The 9,919-nt window shown below is 43.6% G+C and overlaps 2 protein-coding genes across 3 annotated transcripts; both read left to right on the top strand.

Annotated features, from left to right (window-relative positions):
* Nucleotides 1-909: 909 nt before the first annotated feature.
* LOC114798675 (aquaporin AQPAe.a) lies at nt 910-3,775 on the top strand. Its single transcript, XM_028994561.1, has 6 exons — nt 910-1,045; nt 1,282-1,476; nt 1,662-1,823; nt 1,921-2,085; nt 2,184-2,264; nt 2,990-3,775. Exons 1-6 carry the CDS (start codon nt 953-955, stop codon nt 3,203-3,205), a joined length of 912 nt encoding a protein of 303 aa, XP_028850394.1. The 5' UTR covers nt 910-952; the 3' UTR covers nt 3,206-3,775.
* Nucleotides 3,776-6,853: 3,078 nt separating this feature from the next.
* On the top strand, nt 6,854-9,649 carry mipb (major intrinsic protein of lens fiber b). 2 transcript variants are annotated; one of them, XM_028993481.1, is made up of 6 exons: nt 6,854-7,037; nt 7,165-7,237; nt 7,314-7,700; nt 7,818-7,982; nt 8,097-8,177; nt 8,302-9,649. In XM_028993481.1, exons 3-6 carry the CDS (start codon nt 7,341-7,343, stop codon nt 8,485-8,487), a joined length of 792 nt encoding a protein of 263 aa, XP_028849314.1. In that variant the 5' UTR covers nt 6,854-7,037; nt 7,165-7,237; nt 7,314-7,340; the 3' UTR covers nt 8,488-9,649. The 2 variants fall into 2 exon arrangements, with proteins under 2 accessions (XP_028849314.1, XP_028849313.1); XM_028993480.1 differs by having other exon boundaries at nt 6,854-7,237.
* The last annotated feature ends 270 nt before the right edge of the window (nt 9,650-9,919 follow it).

Below are 9,919 nucleotides of genomic sequence, written 5' to 3'. Positions count from 1 at the left end.
TGTGCTGTGCTGCAGTGTTTTGCAATCACTTTACTTTCAACATATTTTATTGTTGTTTGAGACACATCAAAAGCTAAAACCGAATTTCTTGAGTGTGACCAATAAACATGATTCTGATTTTGAATTCCTATTGATGAGCAGATTTGGAAGTTTTTCTTTTTTCATGGTATGAATTTCTTTGTTGAATTCTTTCAAATTCTCAACATGTTATAACATCAAAGTGTTCACCTTAGGGCAAAACTTGTCAGTGAGCCAGTGCTCTGAATGTTTAAGTCTTGCATCTACTTCACTGACTGCCACCTCCATTTAAACAGGATAAGGGGACAAGGTGTTTATTACATGCCGTTTGTTTCCTCTGAAACTGATGCATCACAAAAAGGCGTCATGGCAACAGAATAGAGCCAAAGAGGCAGTCGCTATGGCAACACTAGCAGTGCTACAAGTGGGCTGATGAAAGGGAAGACAGAAGAGGAGAATGTGCTAATGGAGCCGTGGACGTGTTCAGCTGATGGGGGTTTATGCAAACGTGAGATCACACGGCTTTCAAGTCCATCGCATTATTTGTCATATTAATCTCTGTTGCAAACCACCACACCACCAACATTTTATTTATGCTGTTGTGTTCTACATTTTATCTTGTGAATTGTTAATAAAAATTCACATTATTCACATTAATACTGAAGTTAGAATTGTGGTTGTATTTTGTTCAGAATATGGCTTGGCATTGGTTTGGTCACTCAGGTGCTATAAACTCAATTATAAGGCTGCGAGAGGGTGGGCTGAGGCTCTTCTGTCAGTAAGGCCAATGAGAGGAAGAGTGGATATAAAACGGCATGGAGTGGGACACATCATTAAAAACGAGGCCGCTCAGTGGGAGGGGGCAGTCCTTTTTCAAATCGAAGGACCTCCTGAAGGCTTATTCATTAGAATTAATGAGCACACAGCTGATGAGATGCCCACACCCGGCCCTTGGATCTCAGATGGACGGAGGGACAACAAGCAAGACGGACCAACCCGTACGTCTCTCATAATGACACTGCGGGAGGTAAGGTAGTCTTTCTCCTGCCACACATACTGAATCAACATTTTTTTTTGTGTTCAGCAGGGACAGCAGACTTAAAATGTATTTCACAGTTTATAGTTCAAAATGATTTCCTGTTAGGGTTTATAAAGAGGAAAATGTTGTGGTGTTATTCAAGAAATTAATAAAAGGCAGATTGAGGTCATTTATGAAATTCCTGCTGCATCTTATTGAGCTAATAACATTTCCTTTCTGTCCAGGAGCTGAGGAGCCGGCAGTTTTGGCAAGCTGTGGCTGCAGAGGTATTGGGCACCCTGGTTTTCGTATCTGCAGTACTGGGCTCCACATTGCCAGGGTCGGAGGGTCTCTCTGGGGGGACAATCTACCCAGCCCTGGCGGCTGGCACAGTGGCTGTGGCGCTAGGACACTGTTTCGGGGAGATCAGTGGAGCACAGGTTAGTCCTCATCCCAAATTACTTCATTTTAGAAGATGGAGTCAGGTCCTCCAAATTTAGATTCTCTTGTGTCCAAACCTGAGGTCTGAAAATGAGTCTAGAATATGGCTCTGGGACACCTTATTGACCACAAAACATTTGGTGGCTGCTCAGAAGCTGACCTTTGGTTCTCTTTTCTGGCCTAGGTGAACCCTGCGGTGACTCTGGCACTCTTGGCCACTCGGAAGCTGGATGTACTCAGGGCATTGCTATACATAGTTGCCCAGTGCCTTGGGGCCACCCTTAGCACAGGCCTCTTCTACCTGGCTTTACCTCAGAAATCCACCGCAGAGACATTTGCTAATAAAGTAAGAAATCGACAAGAGCTGTAACAAAGGTTTATTTGGAATAAAGGTTTCTTTTGTGTCGTATTTGCCAACCTGCCCCATTTCCTGTTCTACTCAGGTACCCATGGAGGTGAATGCAGGCCAGGCTTTGGGGATGGAGATCCTGGCCACCTTTCAGTTGGTCTTCACCATCTTCTCAGTGGAAGACCAGCGAAGGAGAGATGGGGCTGAACCAGGGAACCTGGCCATTGGGTTCTCAGTCAGTGCAGGGATTTTCACTGCGGTAAATCTGCTGCATGTACTGTACCTGTGTTATAATACTTTCTTAATCATACCTTCACTGGCCACTTGGATTTGGAAACATGTATGCTCCCTCTACAGGGTCGAATTTCAGGGGGAAGCATGAATCCTGCCCGAACTTTTGGCCCTGCCATCATTACTGGGATCTGGGAGCATCACTGGGTACGTTGCATCCACATTTAACACAGGTTGCTAAAAATGTTAATATGTGGACTATTAATGCCCGGTTTTTACTTATTGATGCTATAGCACTGCCAGGACATACCAATCAGTTCATCAGGACAACAGATCCTGATTATAGCCTCCACAAGTATGAAGCAGATTCTGAATTATAAAATCAGATTGTGGTTTAAGAATATTGGTGATACACTGATTTATACACTGATCAGCCATAATAATTGAACAGATTGTTCTAGATTGTTGAAGTGAGTGTCTCTGATATGTTCAGATATATTAGGTGGTAGTAGCCTGGTGGGTAACACACTCGCCTATGAACCAGAAGACCCAGGTTCAAATCCCAGGTGGGACTGTCCCTGTAACTACTGATTGATAGTTGCTCTGGATAAGGGCATCTGATAAATGCTGTAAATGTAAATGTCAAATTGGGATTTGTAGACACATGGTCCATAGCACCAGCTACAGCTATTCTCTGCATCACAGATTGTTGGGTACAGGGCGGCATAGCTGCAGACCAGTCAGAGTTTCCATACTACCCTGTGACGATGACCACAAATACTAAGACTGGGTACATGAACCCAGGTAATTCAGCACAAGTGGAAACATGAAAATAAATCAGGGGACCCAGCATGGCCTATTTACTTTTATTTAGGTTTAAAGATCTGTTAAAAAAGCATCACAATAATGATCACACTCACCTTTCTCGGCAGGTGTACTGGATAGGACCAGTGCTGGGAGCTATCCTAGCCGGGGTGTCTCATGAGTTCTTCTTCGTGGCTAGTGCATCAAGGCAGAAGCTTGTGGCATGTCTGACTTGCAAGGACATTGAGATTGTGGAGACAGCCAGTGTCTCACGGTCCTCTCTGTCCACCATCACTCAGACAGCGATGAGGGCCAAACAGGCCAACAAACCCGAGCAGAGCTGAAGATATCCATATAACTGTCCAGCCATTAACAACATTAATATCATTAATCTCACTTTTTGTTACAGTTAGGTGTTTTTTGTGTATAGAGCATAAATATTTTTGATACATGCAGGGATGAAGTGGCCTTGCTTTTCCTCAAAAGTGGGATTTTCACTAATAAGGATAATGATGATGGCAGTTTTTTTTAATCTTCTATAGCTTATTTATTATATATACATAATGAGGAAGATAGGTAATTCAAGTTATGTATTATATACATTAGAGTAGAACTCGATTAGTCCATGTCCATTGTGGAAGGTAGGACTAGATAGGTAATTTACTTCTTCCTTCATGTCAAATTGTTGACTAATTGTTTCTAATTTTCTATTGTTAATTTTACTTTAAATGTGTTAACTGTCCTAAAAAAATCTGAAAATGAAAAATGCATTTAATTGCTTTTTTATTAAATTTGTGTTGTAGCTACACATGTTATCTGTCTGATATCTAACCAAAACCTGTTGCATTATGAATAATCTGTTATATATTTATTTCATTAATCTCTATATTGAGAACAGTAGGAAATGTGATTAATATGGCCAGTTCAGCCTCTCTGCTGTCTAATTTGAATATACACACATGCCAAATGCAAGCATATTGTCACGATTGGGTGCGGCTGGAATCTGCCTGACAGCAGGTTGGTTATAAGGAGCTTCTGAGCAGTCATTTGGGATGTGGACCCTGCAACTTAGGTTTTAAGTTCTGGCAATCGCCACACGCCTGTGGGCTTGTTTATGTTCTCCCCGTTTGTTTCCCCTGTTCTTGGCCCTCGTGCCTGTTTCGATTTCTGTTAATAAACCATTGTTTACCGTTATGGCCCGCCTCTGTGCGTCCTTCCCCCGTCAGCTCGCAGACGTGACACATATGTGCAGAGATGCAAAGCAAACTCAAATGCTGGCATTCTTTTTTGCCACATACAGTGGGTACGGAAAGTATTCAGACACCCTTAAATTTTTCACTCTTTGTTATATTTCAGTCATTTGCTAAAATCATTTAAAAAAATTAATGTACACACAGTGCACCATATTGACAACACGGAATTGTTGACATTTTTCCAGTATTCAGACCCTTTGCTGTAACGCTCATATATTTAACTATGGTTTTGTCCATTTCTTCTGATCGTCCTTGAGATGGTTCTACACCTTCATTTGAGTCCAGCTGGGTTTGATTTTACTGATTGGACTTGATTAGGAAGCCACACCCCCGTCTATATAAGACCTTACAGCTCACAAAGCATGTCAGAGCAAATGAGAATCATGAGGTCAAAGGAAAGCAAAGATCTGCACAAAGTTACAAAAAAAGGTTCCTAAGTGCACAGTGGCTCCCTAATCCTTAAATGGAAGACGTTTGAGATGACCAGAACCCTTCCTAGGGCTGGCCGTCTGGCCAAACTGAGCTATCGGGGAGAAGAGCCTTGGTGAGAGAGGTGAAGAAGAACCCAAAGTCCAGAGATGCAGTCGGGAGATGGGAGAAAGTTGTAGAAAGTCAACCACTGCAGCCCTCCACCAGTCGGGACTTTATGGCTGAGTGGCCTGACAGAAGCCTTTTCTTAGTGCAAGACACATGAAAGCGCGCATTGATTTTGCTAAAAAAACACGGAGTGCAAAATAGTGAGAAATAAGAGGAACTTGTCTGATGAGACGCTTTTGGCCTTAATTCTAAGCGTTTTGTGTGGAGAAAGGCAGACACCTGTCCAATACAGTCCCAACAGTGAAGCATGGTGGTGGCAGCATCATGCTGTGGGTGTTTTGCAGCTGCAGGGGCAGAACAACTGGTTGAAATCAAGGGAAAGATGAATGATGAAGAACAGGGATATCCTGGATGGAAACCTTCTCAGGACCTCAGACTGGGCCGACGGTTCACCTTCCAACAAGACAATGACCCTAAGCACACAGCTAAAATTCTTGACTGGCCCAGCCAGAGCCCTGACTTAAACCCAATTGAACATCTCTGGAGAGACCTACAATGTCTGTCCATCAACATCTACTATCCAACCTGCCAGGGCTGGAGAGGATCTGCAAGGAGGAAAGGCAGAGGATCCCCAAATCCAGGTGTGAAAAACTTCCTGCATCTTTCCCAAAAACACTCATGGCTGTATTAGATCAAAAGGGTGTTTCTACTAAATACTGAGCAAAGGGTCTGAATAATTAGGACCATGTGATATTTCAGTTTTTCTTAGTTATTAAATATGCAAAAATGTCAACAATTCTGTGTTTTTCTGTCAATATGGGGTGCTGTGTGTACATTAATGAGGGAAAAAATTACACACACGCAAGACCACAACTTACATGCCTGAACACATGCATGCACATGGACAATGGAAAACAACTACCCTGCCAGTGTTTTGTTCTTGTGTGTTTGTTTGTGTGTGCATCTTTGTGCGCAAAGCTCTTTTTATTACACAAAGCTTTTAGAATGGATGCTGAAATGGATGCGCTCAGCATTCTTCATTCACAGTCATACTGGGTATGGACAGCTCAGCTGGATGGTCCAGAGCTCCCCACGCCTAGCCCTAGTGGAGGATTTTCCAGGGCTTAAGCTGCCCACAAACCCCACTCATCGCCACTCATCGCATGCCGCATTGACACAATGCAAAACTCTGGCTAATCAGTTCTACTCTACAAATCAGTATCCACCAGAATGTAGAATGCTACCCAACCAATCTGATGCTTTTGGTTTTTTTTTGAGTAGTCTGCTGTTTATCTGCTAAATATTTTACAATACAACAGAAAACATTTAAAAATAAAAAGTGTTCCATTAGTTAAATAGTGAATATTTAGAGGTGGGAAAAAAGACATAGCAAGTACAGAAGTAATCAGATTGCAGCTAGATTTGTCTGACTTGTGTTAAGCAAAATGTCCCTACATTAAAGTAGTCTGCTTCATATATAGTAATGTCTGTGATTTGGTATAACAGTAGAATTTATTTCTCTAACAGTATAGCATATTAATAGAAATTTAATCATTATGCAATATTTCATTATTGTCAAAGTTCAGCATCTCAGGACCTGGCTATCTGAAAAATGTTCTTTATACCCAAATCCATGTAAAAAGTATGTGTTGTTTAATATAAAGCCCAAAACTTTTTTTTTTTTGCAGGGAGATGTTGTGCTGTAAGCGCTCACATGAATAAAATAAAAAAAGCCGATATATTCCCTTTCCTCTGTCAATTCTGCAGTCATCAGACAGAGTCAGGCACATTTCCTCTGTCTGTTATTTCTGCAGAGGGCCTCACTATTCTGTCCAGACATCAGACATGTTTTTATAACATTGTGATGACCATGCCTCTTGCTTATGGGAACTTTTATTTGTTCCCCAATCATGACCATTTAAGTTTAATGTGTTGTGCCAGACTAGAATGACTAATTTAACTTTCGTTATGTGGTCTTCTCCAATAAATTATCATTTTCAAATGCTCAGAGGTATCATTTTAATAACACTGGTGTTCTACACATCTACACATAATTTGTGTTCGATTTGGGACGTCCCCCTTATGCCCATTAACCCCACCCTACCCACGGCCACCCTGGGGGGGGGTGGGATTATGGCGTCACATCAGGACCTCTGGGGGGGCATTATAAATCCCCCCGTGCTCTTTAGCGCGCTGTCACAGAACGCCTCGCCAGCAGGATATGCTTTTCACCCCTTTATTAGTGTTTTTCCACTAGTCCGTTTAGCGTAGGGTAGCATAGATGTCCAGGTCTGCCTGACAGAGAGACCACTGACGTCCATTTCCCCCCACACACACACACACACACGTATGTCCCTATGACATTTCATGGTGCGGTGTTGTGCGGGTGAGTCTTAGCAGGGTTGACTGAACGAGTCAGTTAGTCGGCTACATGTGTGACTGTTTACTTAGCAGATCCTGTGTAGCCTTAGCTTACGGATAGGTCTATACAGACGATCTTTCCCTCTATACAGCACAAGTGCGCTTTCCCCCCTACTTTCTGTCTGTTCATTTTGGTCCTCTCCAGCTAAGAGAGGTACAAGTGAGGTGAGCTGTCTCAATTTTTCTGCTGTTTAGTAGGACAGGGGAAGACTTGACTTCACGCTTTTTCTTCATCCTCCAGACTTTGGACCCCTGAGAAGCAGCAACCATGTGGGAGTTCCGGTCAATGATGTTCTGGAGGGCGGTGTTCGCAGAGTTCTTTGGCACCATGTTCTTCGTGTTTTTTGGGATGGGCGCAGCCCTGCGCTGGACCAGCGGGCCATATCACGTCTTCCACACAGCCCTCTGCTTTGGCTTTGCCGCTGCCACCTTCATCCAGTGCATCGGGCACATCAGCGGTGGCCACATCAACCCCGCTGTGACCTTCGCCTACCTGGTTGGTTCCCAGATGTCGCTGTTCCGTGCCTTCTTCTACATCTGTGCTCAGTGCATGGGTGCAATCGCTGGCGCTGCTGTCCTCTATGGGATCACACCCCACAACATGAGGGGTTCTCTGGCACTTACCACGGTAAGCCGCACCTTATGCACTGACACTGCATATTGCAAAAAGTGAACATCGACTAGACTGCTCCTCATCCTCCTAAATATGAAGAAGACTCAGTGTTTCTGTCTGTGGTGACCACAGCTGCAGCCTGGCATGAGTTTGGGAATGGCCACAACAGTGGAGGTGTTCCTGACCATGCAGCTGGTGGTCTGCGTCTTTGCTGTGACAGATGAACGCAGGAACGGGCGCCTGGGATCCGCTGCCCTCTCCATTGGCTTCTCTGTCACCATGGCTCATTTGATGGGGGTAAGACATGCATACGACCTAAAATATCGACCAATTTACTAAGCTGTAAGACCGAGAAACACTCCACTCATTCCTGTTGCGTGTTCTGTTTTTGCTGGTTGGTGTTTATTGCAGATGTACTACACTGGAGCTGGCATGAACCCTGCCAGGTCTTTTGCTCCTGCTGTTCTCATGAGAAACTTCATCAACCACTGGGTTAGAATAAACTATTAATATTGTAACCTTTACTGAATTACATAACATGTCGACAATGCCAGTATATATTGATGGATTATAGTGTGTAGGATTTGTTTGTAATGAATGTGATTTTGTGTGGCAGGTGTACTGGGTGGGACCCATGATTGGGGCAGCGATGGGCGCCATCCTGTACGACTTTATGCTCTTCCCCCGCATGCGCGGCCTCTCCGAGAGACTAGCCACCCTGAAGGGTAGCCGAGTTCCCGAGGTTGAGAACCAGCAGGAAAGCCGCGCGGAGGTCATCGAACTCAAGACTCAAGCCCTATAAGCCTGCACTCGTCAGGGGAGCAGGTCCTGGCTCAGCCCCTGACCCTCCAATACACACTGTCCCACCAGCAGCTAGCACCTGCCTCGAGCAGCACTCTCAGCCAGCCAGACGTTAAAAATGGGGTTGGATGCATCCAACACTACACAAAAGGTGATGCCTGTATAAGGCCCTCACTTACATATTCCCATTATCACAATGCTATATCAATTAATTGTGTTACCTAAAGATAAATGCATGCACAACCAATTGGACCTTTTAGATAATCCTTGCATGTAGTAAACCAACACGAAAGAGGAACTGTGTGGCCACAACATCCTGTACAGTGCACACTTTAGCAGAGAACCCCTTTTTCTGGGAGACACACGCTGCTGGCATACTGGTTGTGGTAGGGCAGCAAATTTTGGGTGGGTGTGTGATGGGGGAGGGGCCGATTTCCAATAATACATACAGGGGGTGAGCTAGAACAGTGAACTTGGGCATGCTTTCTGTTTTTTTTTTTTTTTTCTCAACTTGATCATTTTCTCATTTTCTACAATACAAGACGTGGATGTATGATAATAGAGTTTACCAGGGTTTTATTCTTCAACTCATTTTTCATTTTATTTGTGTGTGTGTGTGTGTTTGTGGGTTGAGTAATTGTGTGTGAGTGAGCATTAGTGGGTGTGCAAGAGTGTTGTGAGTGTGTGTTTGGGAGGGTTAGGGTGTGAGTGTTCAGTACTGTATGTATGTTGCACATGTGGGTGAGTGTTTGAAGGCGTGAATGTATGTCAAAGGTCATGTTCATTCATGTGTGTGTGTGTGTGTGTGTGTGTTTGCCTGAGCATGTTCACAGAGGTTTTATTTAGGGTTTTTTTCATTACACCTGGGCATGTCTTGTTTCACGCTGATGTTAAATCAAATTTATTTTTATGACACTTGTTACACCTCCCCAACCTGTCTTACAATATTATTTACATTTACTTTGTACACAAATGACCTGACCTGCAAATCTGTACCAAAGATGCGGCCACAGCATGATGTGACTCCCAGTCTGTTAAAAGACAAGGCCACACAAGGCCTCTAAAGATCATACCCTGACTGGGTTTAAAACAAAAATGTAAAATTTTTGAATGAAAATAAACACAATGATAATGAATAAACAACGAGTTTATTCATTGGTTGAGTTGCTTTTGTTGTTATCATCTTTCAGTAAGAATTCAGTAAGAATTTTCCACTCAATGTGTGTCCTGTGGCACCTGGCATCAAGACATTATCAGTAGATCATGTAAAATTCCCGAGGTGGTGCCTCCATGGACCACACTTCTTTTTCCAGTGCATCCAACACAGACACGGGTGGATTGAGATCAGGGTCCAGTCTGGAAGTATCAGTGCTTTCTGTAGGACGCAAGCAGTGCACTCTACAAGCAAAGCTTTAACCACATCACCCCTATCC

The sequence above is a fragment of the Denticeps clupeoides genome, chromosome 10, assembly GCF_900700375.1.
Source record: "Denticeps clupeoides chromosome 10, fDenClu1.1, whole genome shotgun sequence".
Lineage (NCBI taxonomy): Eukaryota > Metazoa > Chordata > Actinopteri > Clupeiformes > Denticipitidae > Denticeps > Denticeps clupeoides.
Note: the sequence above shows the minus strand (reverse complement) of the source record. Positions and strands in the feature narration are given on the sequence as shown.

Coding starts and splice junctions, on each gene's coding strand:
- LOC114798675 (XM_028994561.1), top strand. CDS start 953: ATGCCCACACCCGGCCCTTGGATCTCAGATGGACGGAGGGACAACAAG. Junction 1,824..1,920: donor CAGAGACATTTGCTAATAAA/GTAAGAAATCGA, acceptor TGTTCTACTCAG/GTACCCATGGAGGTGAATGC. Junction 2,086..2,183: donor GTGCAGGGATTTTCACTGCG/GTAAATCTGCTG, acceptor CTCCCTCTACAG/GGTCGAATTTCAGGGGGAAG.
- mipb (XM_028993481.1), top strand. CDS start 7,341: ATGTGGGAGTTCCGGTCAATGATGTTCTGGAGGGCGGTGTTCGCAGAG. Junction 7,701..7,817: donor GTTCTCTGGCACTTACCACG/GTAAGCCGCACC, acceptor TGGTGACCACAG/CTGCAGCCTGGCATGAGTTT. Junction 8,178..8,301: donor GAAACTTCATCAACCACTGG/GTTAGAATAAAC, acceptor TTTGTGTGGCAG/GTGTACTGGGTGGGACCCAT.